Genomic DNA, 22,424 nt, shown 5'->3' on the forward strand with positions numbered 1-22,424 from the left:
ATAGGAAATGCTAAACATAATGAGGAGAAAATGAAATTATGTTATAAGCCATGATATGTGATAGCATAAGAAATGCTATACATAATGTTATGTAATATGCCATGATATGTGATAGCATAGGAAATGCTAAACATAAAGAGGAGAAAATGAAATTATGTTATAAGCCATGATATGTGATAGCATAGGAAATGCTATACATAATGTTATGTAATATGCCATGATATGTGATAGCATAGGAAATGCTAAACATAATGAGGAGAAAATGAAATTATGTTATATGCCATGATATGTGATAGCATAGGAAATGCTATACATAATGTTATGTAATATGCCATGATATGTGATAGCATAAGAAATTGCAATACATAATGAAAAGAAATGAAGTTATGTTATGATATGTGATAGCATAGAAAATGCTATACATAATGAAAAGAAATGATGAAAAAGAATAAATGCATGAAAGATTGTTAAGGACATGATATGATAGTTATGCATGATAAGTTATTTTTATGGTTTGTACCAAGGGTGGGCTCCGTAAACGCCCCGGGGTCGATGGAGTAAGACTCGGGCCTCGTCAGTAATGGGCCTTTGAGTGCCCTAGGTCGATGGAGTAAGACTCGGGCCTAGTATGTATGAATGGTAGGGCTCAAGACTTGCTACCTTGGACCTACGCATTATGTATGTGGTACAAACCGGGATCCCCTCTAATGATGATATGAATTTCAAGTACTTATAAGTATAAGCTTTCAAATTCATGATGCATTGCCTACATATGTGCTTGAATTATCTGATGATATAATGTCATGATATGAATATGATACCCTTGTATGTCGTATGCTTATGATACTACGCATGATATTAATATACGATGATTTTCGGTTTTAGTGAGTAGGAAAGGAACTTACTGAGCCATGAGTGCTCACAGCTTACTTTCCTTGTACCGCAGATAAAGAAGCTGGATGAGCTAGAGGAGCAACAGGAGGAGCAGATAGTGATGTGTGTGGTGGTGGCTCGGCAAAGAACGATCCGGACAAATTAATATTTTTAGTTATAAGTTCAATATATGCACATTTGAACAAATCAGAATATGTGATATTATGCTTAATAAATTAAATTCTTTAAAGTTTTTATTCTTCCGCTGCCATAGTATAACTGAAGCATGTACGTAAGTAGTGTACGAACGTAGCGCCGCCTTTGGTTGGGTAAGAAGGGCGGGCGTTACACCTGGTGCTCCAGAGGCCGAGGACGCACCAGATGCAGATGAGGAGTAGCCTGATTTCCTAGCAGAGGACTTTTTCACAGATCCTTCCACCTCTGCTGGACCCTCCACCTCAGCCGGTCCTTCATCTTCAGCACCACTCTCTGTCGAGGACAGACTCACTCGACTCGAGGTCCAGACCTCTCAGACGCGATGAGCTGTGTTAGACAGCCATCGCTTCCTTCGATCTATGCGATCTGAGATGGCTGCGGGTTTTGCATCTCTCCGAGGCGAGATTCAGCGTCAGGGACAGCATCAGCCGGCACCCGAGCAACATCTAGCCGATCCTCCAGCTGACGATCCACCTGCTTGACTCGATCTTTTAGACTCCTGCTTGATTCTATCTTTTAGACTGTCTGAACATGTTATTCACTTCTTGGATCTGCCCATATTACTCAGATTTTGGCTTGTATCTTAGACTGTATGGATATGTTATTTATTTGATTACTTATGTGTTATGTTTTGTGAGCATAGGTTCAAAAATAACTTTTATTATTTTTTTTGGTTCTTAAAACTTCTAGGAAAAATAGCTTTCAAAATTCCACTTTATTAGATTTTTCAAAAATTGGACTTAGCCTAAGCTTTTCCCCTAGAAATCTTGTTCCCCTAGAATTAAGCCAGAGCATCTCACAAACACCTAGGTATACCTTGATTGTGATTGAAAAACATAGAATGACGTGAGATGCATAGGGTATAGCCTGGACTCAAGTATGCTTATATCTGTGCATCAATATGAGTCTGGGCGTTAAACACGCAATATATATTAATCAAGTCAAGTCTTCCAGCTCTAGTCAAATCTAACTGGACCAAATTGACTTAACTTGACTAACCATGTGAAAGCTGTTGCTCTATAGGCAATCAGCAAGTTGCTAAAGGTTAGACAGTCGGTAAAGGATACTCAATTTTCTAGTTAAGCATGTTTGATCTTTAGGGCTCTGATACCTCTGAAAGTCAATCCATTATACTTGACTCATGCTTGGACTTAAGGACCGAATGAATATCCTAAACCAAATTTTTTAACTACTTTGCTCCCTCCTAGCCATAAAATTTTATAAGTATTGTTTAAAATTAAGTACCAATCTTTATTTTCAAAACCTTAAATCTTAGCTCACTTTGAAATCTAACTTTACAAATTCTTGTTTTCTTAAATAGAGCAAAGATTTCAAAGCTACTCCAAAGATTTCTAAATAAAGATTATTATTTTACTAGCTTTTTAAACCATAAAAAAGATCCACTTTCTAGAAACTTTTTCCAAGTTCCAAAAAAAAAAAAAAAAAAAAAGCTAACCTCATTTTCTCACTTAGCTAAACTGTTAAATATTATTCAAAATCTTGTTGAATCAAATGACCATTTTTACTTATTTTTTTTTATATATGGCAAAGGGGGAGAATAGGCAAATTCAAAAGTAACAAATATAAAATACTTAATGAATAATGAATATTAAAGGGGGAGCAACAGTTAAGGGGGAGCCTATACTTTAAATTCATAGAATTTAATTTAGCAAAATTGCTAAGCTTGTGTTAAATATGTTAAATTCATAGAATTTAATTTAGCAAAATTGCTAAGCTTATGTTAAAAATGTTCGTTTGTGATATCGGTTTACTTGACTTTGAATTCGAGTTGCCATAATCAAAAGGGGGGAGATTGTTGGTGCGGGAAGCATCCGACGATCGAACTCGTGTTTTGATAATGGCAAAGGATTCAAAATTAAGGTGTTTTGTAATCTAACAAGTCTGGTTGAGTATTTCAGGAAAGTCCTAGCTGCGGTTAGGCAAAGGGAAACCCCTAGGGGGTGGTAACCCTAGGTCATAGGGGGTGGTAACCCTATGCGGAAAGTCTTGGCAGGTCGATGGCTTCAGGCAAAAGTCCTAGGGGGTGGTAACCCTAGGTGGAAAGTCCTGGTGTCGCGAACCAGGTGAAAGACTGGACTAGCCGGGAAGCGGATGTCCAGCAGAAAGTCCGGAAGCGTCGAGTGCTGAGCAAAAGTCCAGTTGATCTGGAGGATCGACTGGCAACAGGTAAATCTCCTGAGTGGAGTAGGTGAGGACGCGTTCCCCATAGAGGGAACAGTAGGCGTCGGGTCGACCTAGGGTTTCCGGTTGGAAATCCGACGTCAGACCCGGACAGTCCGGAGACTGTCAGAATATTTTTATCATATTCATATTACTGTTTTATGCTAACTTTGTGTTTGCAGGATATTGTTTGGGACTAACACATCTTGCCGGTATAAATAAATGAAGTTCTCCTCGGATGAACAGTGTCCAAGGCGCCTCGGGTGCAAAAGTTGACCTGGCCACGAAACAGGGTTGATGGCGCCTCAGCTGGCTCTGGAGGCACCTTGGAAGGCGCCTTAAAGACCCTTGAAGGTCCTTAAAGACCCTTGAAGGTGCCTTCAAAGGTGATAAGCGCAAACTGGTCAGCGCTCATCTGCACGGTGGACTCGGAGCTATGAAGGCGCCTTCGGAGGCTTCCAAGGCGCCTTAGATGCCCTTTATAAGGGGACTTCGAGCAGCATTGAAGAATAATCAACTTCCAAGCTTCCATTCTGTTGTGTTCTGCTCAAGTACTGCTTCCGAAGTGCTATTGCAACATTCCGACGACCCGGAGCTCAGATTTCTTTTCTACTACTATTGTCGGTATAATTTAAATTGTAGTTAAATTTGTAATTAGTTTGTAATATTCATACGAGCTTATAGTTGTTGCCCACGGAAAGCGATCAAGGATCGCGAGCCTTCGAGTAGGAGTCGACCTAGGCTCCGAACGAAGTAAACGACCGTGTTCTTGTGTTTGTTTCCTTTATTCCGCTGCTTTAATTACTCGACGAACATTTTACGATTCTGATAATCGAACGATTTAGCCACGAGCGCTATTCACCCCCCCCTCTAGCGCGATCTCGATCCAACAGTAGGCTCATCCTCTATGAGCATAATGTCATCATGGTCAGACAAGAGAAATGAGTATCTCTCAGGCTGACGACATACCCAATCAGACCTGCGAAGAGGTATGTCTACTTGAATTGGTTGTTGTTCCTCAACTCTTTATGGAACAGTATTATCCACAACACTTTGTGGTTCCAGTTCAACTTCCATCAAGGCTTCAGTGCTATTGTTCGCATCTTGAACTTCTTCAAGATCGAACGTGCTCCCACTAGTTTTTCTAGAAACAAAGTCCCTTTCTAGAAAGACCCCAGTCTTTGCCACAACTACCTTGTGATGACTGGGAATGTAGAAGTAATATCCCTTTGTTTCCTTGGGATATCAAATAAAGTAGCACTTGTCGGATTTGGGTCCTAACTTGTCTGAGATTTGACATCGAACGTAAGCCTCACAACCCCAAATCCTCATGAAAGACACCTGGGTATATCTCCTTGTCCATATCCTATATGGTGTCTTTATCACGGCCTTAGATGGAACTCGGTTGAGTATAAAAGATGCCGTGTCTAGAGCACAGCCCCAAAGGTATGTCGGAAGATCTGTGTGACTCTTCATAGATCGTACCATATCTAATAGGGTACGATTCCTCCATTCGAATACACCATTCCACTATGGTGTTCTAGGAGGAGTCAGTTGGGATAGAATCCCACACTCAGCTAGATAGTCACGGAACTCATGGCTAAGGTATTCTCCACCTCGATCAGATCGAAGTATCTTAATACTCTTGCAAGCTGGTTCTGTACTTCATTCTTGAATTCTTTGAACTTTTCAATGGATTCAGACTTATGTGTCATCAAGTACACATAACCATATCTACTGAAGTCATCAGTAAATGTGATGAAGTACCTATAATCGCCTCTAGCAGCGACATTGAAAGGGCCACATACATCACTATGTATGAGTCCTAACAAATCAGTCGCTCTTTCGCTGTGCCCACTAAAGGGAGTCTTGGTCATCTTGCCTAGTAGGCATGACTCGCACGTCTCATAAGATTCAAAATCAAATGAGTCCAGCAAACCATCCTTATGGAGCTGGGATAAGCGCTTGTCATTTATATGACCTAAGCGACAGTGCCAGAGATAGGTTTGGTTCAGGTCATTTGACTTGAACCTCTTAGTATTTATGTTATAGATAGGGCTTTCAAGGTCTAGAATATAGAGTACGTTTATCAGAGGTGCTCTACAATAGAACATATCGTTTAAATAGACGGAACAACATTTGTTCTTTATTGTAAACGAGAAACCTTTCTTGTCCAAACAAGAAACTGATATAATGTTCTTAGTTAATGCAGGCACATAACAACAATTGACTAACTCTAGTACAAGCCCAGAGGGCAGAGATAGAAAGTAAGTCCCTACAGTAACAGCAGCAACCCGTGCCCCATTGCCTACTCGTAGGTCCACCTCACCCTTTATCAATGCCATGCTATTTCTCAGCGCCTACACATCAGTACAAATGTGAGAAGCATATCCAGTATCTATTACCCATGATGTAGAAATAGATAGATTGACTTCTATAACATATATACCTGAAGTGGAAGTCTCACTTCACTTTTTCTTAAGATCCTCCAAGTATACCTTGCAGTTCCTCTTCCAGTGCCCGGTCTGACCGCAGTGGAAGCAGGTAGCATCCTTGGCGACCCCTTCTTTAGGCTTCAGTGCCTTGCCTTTGCCCTTGGCTTGGGACTTTCCCTTGCCTTTGGGCTTGCCCTTGCCCTTATGTTTCTGAACCATCAGAACAGTGTTGGGCTTAGCCTTCTTAAGGTTCAGCTCAGCAGTTTTCAACATGCTAAGCAGCTCAGGCAGTGGCTTGTCAATCTCATTCATGTTGTAGTTTAGAACGAACCGACTATAGCTATCCGGCAAGGATTGCAATATCAGGTCAGTGGCCAGCTCTTGGCCAAGTGGGATCCCCAACCTTTGTAGGTTCTCTATGTACCCAATCATTTTGAGTACATATGGGCCTACAGGAGCCCCGTCTGACATCTTGCACTGAAACAGTGCCCTTGAGATCTCAAATCTCTCATGCCTCGCTTGACCTTGATATAGTTGACGAAGATGTTCAACCATATCATAAGCACCCATTAACTCATGTTGCTTCTGAAGCTCAGAGTTCATGGCCGCGAGCATTAGACAAGACACATCTAATGCGTCATCTTGATGCTTCTTGAAAGCATCTCGGTCAGTTCGCGGGGCAGTGGCAGGAGGAGCCTCCGGAATGGGATGCTCTAGAACGTACAGTTTACGTTCCTGAGTGAGAACTATTCTAAAGTTCCTGTACCAGTACAGGAAGTTTACTCCGTTGAGCTTGTCCTTCTCGAGGACAGATCGCAGGGAGAAGGTGTTCGTATTTGACGTCATGGTTATCTACAACAGAAAAATGCAGAAAATAAATATCATATTCTTTTAATCATTTAATTAGGCCTTTAACTAAATGATGCTCCCACTGAATTCTATAATTCATGTGGGACAAGATCCACATCATACTAACCCTTGAGTTAGCTTTGGCTAATACGCCCAAGACTTAGTATGATCGGTAGGTAACGATTACCAATTACATCTCTATGCAACTCTTGTCTATAGGATCAAAATCCGCATTTATATTAAAACTCGAGTTAGGTTTGGCTAATACGCCCAAGAATGAATATAAATGTGATTTATGTCCTATCTTTCCAACCATTGGAAGAATGTCTATAGTTGTACTCGATCCAACCGAGTTAACTAGTTACTCAATCTAATTGAGTTGTACTCACCCATGCGTTGATAGGCGGGACCAAGATTGTCCCTCCGTACCCTACCAAGATAATATGTGTTGCTCTGCTTTGGCAGATTCAACAACGACATGTGATCGAGGTAGTAGTAGGTATCATAGCACGGTAGGCATTTTGAGTTGTCGTGATTTAGATCTAATCTAAATGTCGATGATGTATCATATACTCGATATAGATCTAATATAATCGATGGAGTGCATCTTGTACACGACGTAGATCTAATCTAATCATAAGGGTGCATCTTGTGCACGATTTAGATCTAATCTAATTCGTTAGGCACTAATTAATTACTTAATTAAGCATGCATCACATACACAAGTAATTAACTAAATTTTGTGACTATGTCATGGCCCTACTACGATCTTCTTAAGCCAATGAGAAGATCGGATGGTCAACCTAAGGTCAACAACTTCTCAAGCTCCTTCCTTTGACCACCTCGTGTTGCTCGCGCCCTCCTCGTAACTCCGTCTCGAGTGGACCATCCACTGCTTCAAAAATTTACATTACAATTTTGAAACTCGAGTTACATTCGAGTCTAAATCTAATTTATAACCAGAATATAAATAGGGAGGCACGACGCGCAGGTCACGTATCAAATACAGCACACACAAACACATGACGGCACGCAGGCCTTATTATAAATTATAACACAAATTATCCAATCGAATTGGGTCTTTTGGCCATGACTATCACAAAAATAATATATAATTCGAAATTATATATTTCTATAATTTTCTGTAATTTTTCCTATAATTTTTACAATTTTTACGAGAACAATTTCTCGGCGGTTCCGTTTAGCGGTTTTCGGGCGCAATCGCGGAACGAATCCCCTTGCGGGGCCAGGGTCAGCGCCCCTACCCGCGATCTAACCATCGCGAGGGTTCCTTTGCGATCTAACAGTGCCTTAGCCCGCTGTCCCAAAAAAACTTTGGGGCGAAACTTGCCCGTTTTGGGAAAAACTTCTCTGTAGTCGAAGCCTATAAGTGTAGGAACACTTGTGCTTCGCTTCTACGAGAAAAATACTCATAAAAACCATTAAAAACTTAAAATTACAGAAATTCACAGAATGTTTATTTTTCATAAAACCCAAAATAAACTCGTATTCATCTTCGCACGTGGCTCTGATACCACTGTTGGGATTTTCAGGCCGCGAAAACCGCTTTTCGCGTCGCGGAAACCCCGAATCTCCCTAGCAAACGGATCCGTGCGAAGAATAAAAATTCGAAAACTTACGAGTACGAGTTTCAAACTCTAGATCTACAGTAGATAAGAGTATTACCCTTCTAGCGAAGCCCTTCACGTTCCCACTCGTCCAAACGGTGCCGGATCTCGAAGTTGTCAACGTAGACAACTCTCTATATGTATCCACACGAACACGTAGATGGAAAAATCACACAAAAAGGTGTGCTAGCACCTTTTGATGATTCGGCCAAGTTGAGGAGGAGAGGGAGAGGGAGAGCTAGAGGAAGGAGATGAAGTGAATTGCCTTGAATGAAATGAATCCAATTCATTCCCCATAAGTGGCCAGCCACCTTCACAAGGTGTAACCCCCATCCTCATTAAATGTAGCCATTAAAGAGAATAGCTTTGCAACCCCCATGAGGTGGCACACCTTGATGATGTGGCACATCATCATTAGTCCTCCTAATGCCAAATCACTAATGATGTGGCAAATAGTCAAGTCAAACTTGACTCTTCCTCTTCCTCTCAAGTCAAGTCAAACTTGACTTAATCTCTCTTATGGTTGATCTAATCCAACCATTTAATTCAAGCCAATTTAATATAATGAATCTAATTCATTTAATTAAATTGATTCAATGAGTCATAATCTAAATTAGACTCATTGAACACATGAATTAACTTGAGTCCAACTCAATTAGCCCAATTAGGATTACTCTTAATCCAATTTGATTCATCAAATGAATCTAATCCTCTTGGTTCATCATATGTACCTAATCTCCATCAAATTATCCTTAGTGTGTGACCCTATAGGTTCTTGTAACGTTGGCAATGCCCCTAAACCCATTTAGGAGCATAAGTAATGAGCGGTATCTAGCAACACATCATTACTACCCAATGTTACAAGAATGTTGAGATCCAACATCACCTTGTGACTACTAATTGTGACTCCTCACAAAATATGACAAGTGTCCTTCTATCCTAGATATCTAGATTAATCAATGTGAGGCATATACCGTGTCATCCTCTGATCAATCTAAATCCTGAACTCCAAGTAGACTCACTAAATCAAATGAGCTCAATATCTTATATTGACTCATTTGGGCATGACCATGCACTTCGTGGTCTCACTCTATCAAGAATATCAATGTCTCTCCCGTCATATAGGAGGAATAGATCTCATCTACATCACTCACATCCCTCTGCATAATTTGTTACATACCCAGTAATCACCTTTATAGTCCACCCAGTTACGGGTGACGTTTGACGAAACTAAAGTACATAACTCCTTATGTTGGGAACCATGGTGACTTCAGGTCTAAGGACTAGTAGTCATACTAATATCAACATGAGAAAGTATATGACACTCATATAACGATCCATGATACTTTCTCATGGCGGGTCATTCAGTATAAATTCTCCAATGCATACCCATGTGTCAACTTGATATCTCTATATCCATGAATTGTGAGATCAAGTCATCGAGTTGACCTACAGGCTAGTCTTATTGCATTAACATTGTCCCTAAATGTTAATACTCGACTAGGAATGATTAAGAGTAGTGTTCCCTATATCATCTCACTATCGGTTCAACTAATTGATTGATATAGGTGAGAACCGTCTACTCAAGGACGTTATTATACTTAATTTATTTGGCACCAATATAAGTAAGTATAATAATCAAAAACCAAATGCCTTTATTTATATAGAATATGATACAACAAGTCCAAAATACAATCATCAATTGATCTCTACTTTGAACACTAAATTGTTAGATTTGAATACATTAAAGATCTATATTCTAATGATCATGACTTTGGAAATATGTTTGATGTTTGTGAACATGCTGCTTTGGGAAGTTTTATAGGCATAATGGATTTCTTTTTAGAGTGAATAGGTTGTGTGCCCCTAATTGTTCATTAAGGGAATTATTAATCCAAGAAGCTCATGGTGGGGGAATAATGGGACATTTTGGAGTAAGAAAAACTCTAGAACTGTTGCTAGAGCATTTCTTTTGGCCACACATGAAACCAGATGTAGTAAAATTTCGTGAGAAGTGTATTACCTGTAGTGACCTTAAACCGATATACAAACACTATATACACAGCCACAGGCAGCTGGAACAGATAACAAACTCCCACGCAGTTATATAAGTGTCAAAACCAAAAGAAAACAATACCACAAATCATCACACAAGAACACAATTCATCTACTATGTCTTAATCACATCAAAATAACATATACTGTCTCAAATACTTCTATCATAGCAAAAGAAAAAGAAAACTAAAGGAAACTCCTTCCTAGTCCCAAGGATTCCATAGTCCTGGCATCACACATCCTTCAACCACCTCCTTGTCGCCTTCCTTTCTATATCTTTTCCTTTCCTGTATCTGCAGTAAGGGGAAGTGCAGTCTATAAGCAAAATTTACTTAGTAAGCACTATCTAACTCACAAAAACACGATTATGCAAGTATACAGAAAGAACTAGAAACTATACGCTCTAAAAGAAAGTAAAGCATAAACATAACTGCTCAAACTAATAGCAAAGAAAAGCTAAGGAATCTACTCATGTAATACTAATAGCTAATCATGCTATACAAGGATAAAACTGCATGCTAGGAATAAAGCTAAACATGTGAAAGCTGCTCATCCAATAGGTAAACATGAAAAACTACTCATCTACTAAATAAACATGGTAGAATAAAGAACTAAACTTGTTGATTTTAGAACTATATGAAACTTATTTCATTTGTTCAAAACTTATACTTATATACTTCAAAATAATAATCAACTTCTCTTAGGCCCGACATTGTACCAATTTGCGCGCATCCTTAATATGAGTCGAGGTAGCTAATCCCGAAACTACTAAGGTACTTCTAGGCGATCTTATGCCTAGGGGCGATCTAGGAGCCCACCCAATGGACCTTGTGTCCGGTACATGCCATTAAAAAGTAAAATACTTACTTTCTTTTTAACTATAACTTCCTTATACTTGTTATTCTTTTAATACTTCTAATATATAATGCCTTGGCATTTTAATAAGCACCTTGTGTGCCAAAATCCCTAAAGTCTTGACTTTGGGATCTACTTAAGCCTTGGTCTTTTACTTTCTTTTCTTTATCTTTCTTATACTTTTCTTAAACTCAAAATACTGTTAGGGTATTTTCCATATGCGTCTATGAGTGAAACTAACTAGGTAACACACAATCATGCATATTGAAGTAGCAAAGAAACCTAAATCTATACTTTGCCACAAACTAATCACCTCAAGCTAGTATACAAAAAGAAATCTAGAACCCTAATGCTTTAAAAGAAAGGTTGCTCATGTTATTCTAATAGAAAATGAGAAATACTGCTCGTGCTCTACTAATAGCATAAATGAAAACTGCATTTGCTAAAGAACAAAACTAAATCTGCACTTAATATTCTGCAGAGGAAACTGCTTATGTCCAGCTAATAACACAATGAAATCTGCACTTTAAATTCTGCAAACAATACTTATACAAATCTGCTTATTAAAATCTGCATACTATACTTATAAAAATCTGCATGCTATACTTATAAAAAATCTACCTATTAAAATCTGCATAGCTCTTCCTAATAAAAATTTGCACTCTAAAGACTTAATCAAACTTCACTATAATCTTCTAAAACTGCACTATGAGGAGATCTAAACTACATTAAAACTTCCAAATTGATTTCAATTATCTCAGTTTCTCCACTCATCTAATATCAACCACTGCTTTCTAAACTTTCTGTTTCATCATCAACATGATCTATTTATGATTAAAAGGATATTTAATCCAATTTTCCTTACTTTTTAAGTCCGTTCCTACTTCAACCAATATGAAGAAGTGATTTAACTGGAATTGTAAACTATGAATATTCAATCCAAATAACTTAAGTGCATATTGAAAGAACATTTACTTAAGCATCATAAGTTCAGATTCTATTAAATCCATTCAATAGTCTAGGTAATCCTCTAAAATAATCCTGCTCCTCTCTACTTGGTCTATCACTGCACAAGCTAAAGTCATTTAACATCTCTCACTTTACACTAAAGAGATGACACCACCTACTTCATCTAAAAATAAACCAAAATCACTGCCAGATCAACCTCCAATTAACCTAATAAACCAATACTTAATCCAAGCCATTCTATGTTCATTGCCTAATAGCAAAACAGAGGGAAACTAAAAACTTAAAGAAAAATCTAACTATATACTTGGAATAAAAGAGTCTGAAATGTTTTCATGAAATCTGAAACTAACATGCTAAACTTAAAACTATAACTGCAGGTTAAAGGATCACTAACAAAAAATCTAATAGCATGTTAAACAATTGATAACAAAAGGGTCTAAACTAGTTAGAACTTGAAACTCTATAAAACTTATACTTCTTATACTTTAAAATATTTATCTTTTTCTTCTTCAGACCTTGGTCTTTACTTTACTTATAACTTCTCATGAATCCCTAAAAGGATTAAGTAGAATACTATATGTACATATAGATTCTAGAGTTGCATAAAACAAGTTCAATTCGTTAAGACTTGCTGTGAACATAAGGAATTGCATCTAACTATACATGCTGTGTAATAACAAGGAAATCTAAGATTTGCATACATTAAAATAGACCATTCAAGCTCACTGATTTGCAAAGGAAATAAAACTGCAAAGCTAAAAGAGAAGGCCGGTTGTCCATGCTTAATAACCTTTGCAAAAGAACTAAACTGAAATGCTGACCTAAAGCTATTCATACTCATTAATTTACCAAAGAACCCCCATCTGTCACGCTAACTATAAGGTTGTTCTTGCTTATGGAATTAATCTTCATGCTTCTACAAACACTTACAATGTGTGAGCAATGCACAGATGCTACAACACTAAGACTGAATGCAAGGAATTAATCTGAATGCTTCTACAAACACCTACAATGTACAAGCAATGCACAAATGCTACAACACTAGAACTGAATGCAAGTAATTAATCTGAATGCTTCTACAAACACTTACAATGTACAAGCAATGCACAAATGCTACAACACTAGAACTGAATGCAAGGAATTAATCTTGCTGAATTGAACCTCAAGAAGTCAACTTGCTGAATTGAAACTTAAAGAATCAAACTTGAATAACTTTAAATCAGTAATTAAGCCCAACTATATGCCAAATCCATTAAAACCCCTTCTTATCTTCCTTTAAAAACTCACGGCATCAAGCCCTTTAAACTAAGCTAACCTCAAAAATCGGTACAGGAATTATCTTCCTAATTATAGAACCAAAGCTTATATCAAACAAATTCCTTTTCTTTGAGTCTGCTAAGGAAGGAATATTAACAATAAAACCACCAATCAGTGATGTAAGGAAGACTTCAAATCAAAAGCTACTACACTAATTCCAAAGCTTGAAGGAATCCAGAAAATTTCTACTAGAAACCAGAAATCTTAATTGTTCTTCACGTTAGGTACCACATAAATCAAAAGAGAACAGAAATGTTGCTACTGGAAATCTAAAATAATAATTGTTCTTCATGCTCCTTGCCTAGGACATCAAAATCCGAATTCTAGCTACAAAGCTTGAGGTAAAACAGCCCGCATGCTCAAACCTTTTAAATTTGCCCACAAGATCATATCTAAATCAAAACCAAGGTTGTTCCTGTTTGGCACGGCAGCAAGCACACAAAAGAAAAGAAAACCACTGCTGCCTAACTTATGCTAAACAAACAACAAACAAACAAATCCTAACTAAACAAAGTGTTTTCTTCTCCCTTTCCCTCATGAAGACCACGGCAGAAAGCACCCAAGCCCCCAAATTCTATCATCTTCAGGCCATAATTCAGAAATATGCAGTAACAAAAGGAAACAAGGTCCAAAGCAATTAAGCACAAGATAAACAACAAAACCCTATTCCCTTTCTTTGAAGCACACGGCAACAAGCACAAAATAGATAATCTGTACAGTATGATCCGAAAACTGAGAACGCAAGGAAATTCATGCAAAGCTTCGGGAACAAGGAGAGGATCAAGAATTAAACCTCGGAGCTATCCTACTGCAGGTGAGTAGCAACTTACCTTCATTTTCTTGGACTTACAACCGAAGGAGAGAGATCTAGGGTTTGCGGCGAAGCTTGAGTTTCCCCGGCCGCTTCCTCGTGCCTACGGGCCCTCTTACCGAGGTGGTCTCAATTGGTGAAGATCTGCCGAAAGGAAACCTTCGCCGGCCACCGGAGGAAGGAATCCTGGCGGCGACTGCGATTTTGCCGGAGAAGGAGTCGTGGACGCCGCGTGAGAGAAAAGAAGAGGAAGAGAATAGGTTTCGGGAGAAAGAAAACCTAATCCTTTATAACTAAATCTAACTTTGGGTTCTCTTACGACTTAAATACTATTGGGTTCGGGTTTTACTGAGAAACCCGCAGCTGGTCTGTTAGTTAAACGAACCTCTGCTTAAACCCGAGGTTTCCGGTTCAAACCTCGGCTTGGACATTTTTTTGTCGAAACCTCCTTCGTTTAGTAAAAATACCAAACAACCTCCAAAAATTACATAAAAATACTCTAAATTTTTTTAAAAATATCTAGAATTTTTCTAAAGAATTTCTAAATATTTTTAACTTACTTTTAGGACTCTAATTGAGGAAATTGGGGTGTTACAGAAAAACTCTAGAAGTGTTGGTAGAGCATTTCTTTTTGCCACACATGAAACGAGATGTAGTCAAGTTTTATGAGAAGTGTATTACATATAGGCAAGCAAAATCTAGATCTTTACCTCATGGATTGTATACACCTTTACCAATTTCTAATGAACCTTGGGTTGATATTTCCATGGACTTTTTTGTTGGACTACCAAGGTTTAAACGAGGTATGGATTCTATTTTTGTCATTGTAGACAGATTTTCTAAAATGGCTCATTTTAATCCTTGCAGGAAAATAGATGATGCTACCCATATTGTGGATCTATTTTTTAGGGAGATTATGCGGCTTCATGGAGTACCGAGGATCATAGTTTCAAATCGTGATGCAAAGTTCCTAAGCTACTTTTGGAAGACACTATGGGGAAAATTGGGAACAAAACTTTTTTTTCTACAACTTGTCATCCACAAACAGATGGACAAATTGAGGTAGTAAAATGAACTTTATCTACTTTATTGAGAGCTATCATTCAAAAGAATTTAAAAGGTTGGGAAGATTGTTTACCACATGTTGAATTTGCTTATAATAGATCTATGCATTCTACTACTAATTTTTTACCTTTTGAAGTGGTATATGGGTTCAACCCTTTAACTCCTTTAGATTTGTCACCTTTGCCTGTCTCTGAGCGTGCCAGTTTAGATGGTACCAGAAAAGCTGAGTTTTTAAGGCAACTGCATGAAAAAGTTTGATTGCAAATTGAAAAGAGGACTGAACAATATGCTACGTAAGCCAACAGTGGATGAAAGAAAGTAATCTTTGAACCCGTAGATTGGGTTTGGGTTCATATGAGGAAGGAAAGATTCCTTACTAAACGTTGTCCTAAGTTGCATCCATGAGGAGATGGTCCATTTCAATTCATTGCTAGAATCAATGATAATGCATACAAGCTTGACTTATTAGGTGAGTATAATGTGAGTGCTACATTTAATGTTTCTGATCTTTCTCCCTTTGATGCAGGTGATCAAGATTCGAGGAAGAATCCTTTTGGGGAAAGGGGGAATGATGGAGTCAAAGAAAAAGAGCAACAAGCTAACGATATGGATCATGATCAACCCACTCTAGATATTAATGATGATCCATTATGCATTAATGGAGGCCCAATTACAAGGGCTAAGGCCAGAAAGATGAAGGAAGCACTTAATGTACTAATTGAAGATGTGAAGGCCAAAACTACCATTGAAGAAGGTTTGACCAAGAGCAAGTCATTCGACATAGTCAACCTAATTCAAGCCTTAGATGAGCTTAATTAGAACTTAAGTCTAAATGAGAGGGTGCGACTTAATCTTCTCCGTCTACCTTCCATCGGCCACTAGAGTTCCCTCCACTGTCAGAGTAGGGTTAAGGAGTTTCACTTCTCTATTCCACCTCCATTCCATCCAAGCTCTGGCCACATTTTAGCCATTTTCGCCATTATCTTCTTTGGCACAGAGTTGCCGCTAAGCTACCTTTTGACTCCATCATCCACCACATTTTCGACATTGATCATTGAGACTCAATCACTGGAGGAGAGTGGGGTTTGCCTTCTTCTCCAGATCTGAGTTTCGAGCATCTCTGCCATCATCTTCTTCGCCACTGATTTCCTCTATTCTACCTTCCTTCAAATCTGATCCGGCACAATCTGGGATGCCCTAGATAGGGCTGTAAACACCCTTAGATTCTTAGATTCATTTATGTGAGTCGTGGTCTCTATCCATGTGATGAATGTTTGGTTTGATTCCTTATGCATATGATCATTGTAGTTTGTTGATTTACATCTATGTTTCAATCTTCATATTATTTTCATAACATCATCTCTCTTTCATTTAATCTTTTAAGTTTCTGTCGTTTATTTGCAAGATATTAGGTTAGTTTAGATTAGATTTTATTAATGTTTTAGTTTCATTGAATGCTCCATGTTTCTTTTAATTCTCATGCAATCGTAGTTTAGGCTAGATTAGTGTTTTAATTACATGCATTGTCTTTCATCTATTAGGTTTAGCATCCCAAAATCTAAAACCCCAAATACATCATCTAAAAATCCAAAGACATAAATTGATCCTAAAGATTAACATCATACCATTGCATTTCTTGAGAGAGATGAGCTGGGCCATACCCTATATCGCATTACTGTAGTTAGGGGGTTCAGTATTTTATTTGTACCCATTTCATGATAAAATTGGGTAAATCAGTAGCGTTCAAAAGGTTAGTCAAGTTAACTATTTATTAAGAAGGATTTCTTAACTTGATCAATGTGTTATGGTATTTTTCATCCAAACTTATATTAATTCATAGATATAGGCATCTGAAGTCCAAGCAAGACTTTATACATCTCACACCTTTCTATGTTTTTGAATACACAAGTAACTTAATCCTAAAATACTTGTGAGATGCAAGCTGCCAAAAAACTATAGGTACATGCTGACTAAGGGGAATATCTAGGCTAAGTGCATAATGAATTTTTAAACACTAGGAAAAATGGGATTTTTAGAACATATAATTAAGGAAATAGCCTAGAATTTGAAAATCATTAAAACATATCCTCCCCTTTATTAGACACTCCCCTTAATCTAAGTTTTTAGTTTTAATTAATTTAAGTTAAAGTCTTAAAGTTAAGTTTCAGTTAAATTTTAATGTTAATTCAAGTTTAGTTTAAAGTGAGTTAGAGTAAAATTAAGGGTTTAATTAAGGTTACAATAAAACTTTCATTAAATTATAGATTATGTTAATTGATAAAACAATTTGATTGAGTTAAATTACAATAAGTTAGAATAATCCTTTATTTAGGTTAAATTAAACTAAATTAAGGTATTAATTAAAGTTAAAATAAATTTTCAATTAATGTTTACCTAAATTCTTGATTCAGATTAGATTATTAATTAAAGTTAAAATTATATAAAATTGTAATTGAATTGAGTTGAATTTAGTTTAATTATTTAATAAAGTTTTAAGTTTAAATTAACGAAGTTTTAATTTTATGTTTTTTTTTGTTTTTGTTCTAAACAATTAAAAATATATTTATAAAAATATTATTTAAAAATTTTTTAAAATATTTTTAAATAATTTTAAAAGGATTTTAAAAATAATTTTTAAGATAATATTTTAAATGATTTTTAAAATAAATTTAAAATGATTTAAAATAATTTTTAATTGATTTTTAAATCTATTTTTAAAATTACTTTTAAAAATAATTTTTAAGTTTTAAAAGGATTTGAAAATAATTTTTAAAAGGATTTTTAATATGATTTTTAAAATACTTTTTAATTTGATTTTTAGTTTTTCTTATTCATCTCACCGGATGTGTGTTTTTAATCAAAGGTATCCTATAGTTGCGTGAGATGATTAGTTTCAAATTTATTTTAAAGATAGTTTGAACTTGAGTTAGATTCAGGTTTAACAGTTAGTTAATTAAATATACATTTCAAAAATTAGCTTCCAGGTGTTAGTATTAGCCCTACTACCAATTATGAGATGGTTGTAAAGATCTCATTTTGTATCATATTTCATTATTAATAAAAGGCAAAGTTGGTTATTATATTTATTTTAGTTTAGTGTCTAATGAATAAGTATAATAATGTCCTAGGGTAGTAGGTTCTAGTGTACAACATATAATTGGTTGAATTGATAGTGAGATATTGTAGATATATATAGAACACTAATCTTAACTATTCCTAGTCAAGCATTAATATGCAAGGACAATATTAATGCGTTGAGACTAGCATGTAGGTCAACAGATGACTTAATCTCACAAGTCATGGATATGAGATATCAGGTTGACACATGGATATATATTAGAGAATATGTACTGAATGACCCGCCATGAGAATGTTTCATGAATCTTATATGAGTGTCACAAATATTCTCATATGACTATTAGTATGAATAGTCTTTAGACCTGAAGTCACTACGGTTTCCTACATACACTACAACAAAAACCTTCATAGACATCGGTTTTCCACCGGTGTCTATTTCATTTTCGACCGATGTCTATGAAGCCGATGTTAAAAGTCTGTCATTTTAGACATCGGGTTAAAACCGTTGTAGTATCACTTAACGACACCGGTCTTCGAATCGGTTATTAACCGGTGTAGTATCACTTAACGACACCGTTTCATCAACGGTGTAAAACCGATGTAATATTGTATGTTAATAACACCAGTTTTGGCAGCGGTAAATGACCGATGTAATATTAGTTAATAACACCGATTTTGCAGCGGTGGAAAATCGATGTAATATGTATATTTTTTAACAGCACAAATTTGATTTTAAAACCGACAATAACAAAAAAAAATACACAAATATTTACAAATTATGCAAATATTCTTCATTCAATAATATCCATAAAATACACAAATATTCACAAATTATATAAATAATCTTCTTACAACAGTATCCATAAAATACCCAAACATTCTTTTTACATCAAAAGCTAGCTAATAGATATCAAAATCAAGATAGAACATTCTTTTAACAACACATTAAGGTAGAACCGCACTTCAAATGTAATCTAGCATGCATTCCGCCCAATCGAACCGCACTTCATCAATTTCAACTCTAGAGTAGTTGAGATTTGTAAACTGTAAAAACACATAAATAATATATTAATAAAGATGTAATTTTGAAAGCTGGAAATGGTAAAGATGCAATAATGTAACCTCACTCCAAGTGCCTTCTTCACTGTCGGCCCCAAGCGTCCTCATAGGATTCAAATTTTACTCTAATGATACAATTCTACCGCTTTCTGCCTCCCTCTCTCTCTCTCGAGCCCTCACCACGCTGGCAGAGAGCGGGAGGTGTGGCAGCAAAATTTCTTGATTCAGAGCCACAAGGAACAGGTGGTGGAGGTGGGTCACACAAAATCATATTAATATTTACTCATTAATTATGTGTAATAAACAATGCATCATCAACATACAAGCCACTCGAGAGAAACTTAGCAGTGAAATAAGATTGATTACCTGAAAGATCATTTAAGTGCTTTAGATTAGCAACAAACTTATAGAACGATGGACTCAATCAGCTCCTGCAGCGGGGCGATTTCCTTCTTGTCGATCAACCCAAACTCCTGCGTCACAATAACACGAACATGTCGATTCTCAAATGGGTATGAAAGGTTGACGAAAGCAATGAAATTTTAAGCGGAGGTAGGCACTTACATAAGTGAAAAGAATGAAATGCTTGAAGCAGGTGTTGAGATGTGCTTCTTCCTTGAGGCTCACAATCTTCTGGAAATGAGAGTGATAAATGTGTGCGTAAACACGGAACAACCGCTTGAATATTGTCTTCACGACGTCTTTGAAGTTTGCAGGAAAAGGTGTTCCTACAAAAAAAAACATCAGATAATGAAGATCAGCAATTTAAGCTCCCTTAGTTGTTGTTGTATTAGAAGAATGATTAATTGAACACTTGGATCGACAGGCTCTACCGAGCTTTTGAGGGAAAATAGATTCATCGTCGAGCTGAACTTCAATCCACTCCATCAGGTACTCAACATACTTTGGCGCTGAGACTTCAATAGGTTTCTTTATTTGCACACCATCCGCCCATCTATATTCATACCTACAAGTACAAATCTGCAAATAAACATATGATACAAATACAACTCATTGCGGGATCACAGAAGTAAATTATCTGCAAAATTTGATATTTTGCTTCCCTATGATGATATTGGATGAAATATCGTGCAATTCTTCTAAGAAATATGTATGGATCATGACCCACAAAGGTAACTCTGCTAATGATGATTCCTAAGGGAGGTAAAGTATCAGCAACTTTCAATCTGGTTATGACAAAATGGAAAAATTATAACAAGTTAGATTCACTGAAACTAGTATCTTGCAATAAGGAGGCATTAATGGAATTTACTCAAGAGTATTAGAAATATACACTGAAAATTTATGAATCAAGAAATATATGCAACAAAAGTTTCAATACAAGGTAAACCTCTTGATGCTAAAGAACCATAAAAGAAGCTTTAATAAAATAATAGTTGAATTTAAGTAAAAACTCGACAAACAAACCATATCCGAACTAATTGAGACCAACTGCATACTGAATCTTTACCATTTCCAGCTTTCAAAATTACATCTTTACCATTTCCAGCTTTCAAAATTGCATATAACTATCCGAAACAACACCCTTGAACAAGTTTAAGTAAGCATATGACTATTCCTACTGCCAGTGACTATATATTTATGTATGAGCACTGATGAGCTTACATTACACTAGACGTGCAATTTTGAGATACAAGATCATGCACTGTAGCCATGGATAAAGGGACTCCACTTAGCTGAGTTGTAGCTTCCACAGACATTACCACAAGCTTCTTCCATCCCATCCTTTGAGACACCCTCGTTACATATGTTTGCGAAAGCTCGTATATACTTCATGCCATATTGAGTGAGCGATCCACAATGCAACTCGAATGCTTGGACCTAAGGTTTTTTGTTAACACATGGTCATGTTTAATAAAATAGATTGTGAAGATGAATACGCTAGAGCACAATATTTACCACTATTTTCAAGCAAACCCAATCATCAACCAGAGCCTGACCAGATGGCCTCACGGTTTTGAGGACTAAAGGTGCAACATCCGATCCAAAAATTAGATTGTCGATGAGTTCGATCCTTTAGATTGTGATTCTTACTGCCATTAATATAATTAGAAGGTTAGCAATGCCATCATATTGAAAAGGCTCCTATGTTTGGAGGATTTCTACCCTTAAAAATAGGAATACCATTACAAATGGAAGTTTTGGCTCCTTTTTATCTTTTAAATGAGTTAGCACACCAGGCTGTGTCAAAATTAAGAACCAAGATATGACTTTTGCAGCAGTAAAATTTACATTCTGTTATTGTGACAACAGTAACCACACGCTAATTTCTTGACAAAGTTTTTCAAGAAAGACCAAGTTATGGCTTTGAGAAGAGTAAAAGGTAAAAAGCATTTAATGTCCGAAGCAAAATTTTCTTGGGGAAATTTTAAACAAATAAAGCTATGTCATTAGCAAGACTTAAAAGTGTAGCTATTCTGTAATGCACTAACATCTTGTAATTAAAACTAAGTTACTAATCAGAAAATTCAACAATTGAACTTGGATTCGATGCTCTAATCCAATTTGTTGTACTTCAGTGCCTCTTTGTTGTTTCATCTCAAAAGAAACAAAATCACTGAAGAAGGAAATATATTTTAAAAAAAATTTCCTTAGCGGAACCAAACAATCTAATGTCAGCCCATTAACATGAAAAAAAATAAATAAAATGCAATAAAATGTTTAGACCTTTTGAACTTGACAACAGATATGACTTGTTTAGGTATAAAACTCAAACCTGTCTTCCATCCATGCAACGTTGTACAAGTCACCAAGGCAAGTCATATATTCCGGTGGTGGTGGTGGAGGATCCATCCCAGGACAGTAAGTTCCCTAGCTGCTTTCAACAGCATTGGATGTTGTTGTCACATATACATTAAGGTCTTCTGGCATTAAACCTTCAAAGATACTGCCACTCTCACATGCTTCCACATAAATAATCTAATGATCGATATATTAACATTTGCATTCAGCTAAACAAACCAAACGTTTTATTATGGAATGAGCACTCTCTGTCGATAACATATATAGTGC

At 36.6% G+C, this 22,424-nt stretch overlaps 1 protein-coding gene across 1 annotated transcript; it reads right to left on the reverse strand.

Moving 5' to 3' along the window:
* Positions 1-19,660: 19,660 nt before the first annotated feature.
* LOC122038688 (MOB kinase activator-like 1A) lies at positions 19,661-22,205 on the reverse strand. Its single transcript, XM_042598570.1, has 6 exons — positions 22,129-22,205; positions 21,330-21,426; positions 21,116-21,233; positions 20,225-20,401; positions 19,956-20,119; positions 19,661-19,864 (listed from the first exon to the last, which is right to left on the reverse strand). Exons 1-6 carry the CDS (start codon positions 22,203-22,205, stop codon positions 19,796-19,798), a joined length of 702 nt encoding a protein of 233 aa, XP_042454504.1. The 3' UTR covers positions 19,661-19,795.
* Positions 22,206-22,424: the final 219 nt, after the last annotated feature.

Source organism: Zingiber officinale, chromosome 1B (assembly GCF_018446385.1).
Source record: "Zingiber officinale cultivar Zhangliang chromosome 1B, Zo_v1.1, whole genome shotgun sequence".
In the NCBI taxonomy this organism is placed as follows: Eukaryota; Viridiplantae; Streptophyta; class Magnoliopsida; order Zingiberales; family Zingiberaceae; genus Zingiber; species Zingiber officinale.

Excerpts from the sequence above, each read along its gene's own strand:
- LOC122038688 (XM_042598570.1), bottom strand. The coding sequence starts at position 22,205 with ATGGATCCTCCACCACCACCACCGGAATATATGACTTGCCTTGGTGAC. Across the intron at positions 21,427-22,128 it reads GTTGCATGGATGGAAGACAG|GATCGAACTCATCGACAATC; the intron begins GTTTGAGTTTTA and ends CACAATCTAAAG. Across the intron at positions 19,865-19,955 it reads ATTTCATTCTTTTCACTTAT|GAGTTTGGGTTGATCGACAA; the intron begins GTAAGTGCCTAC and ends ATTGTGACGCAG.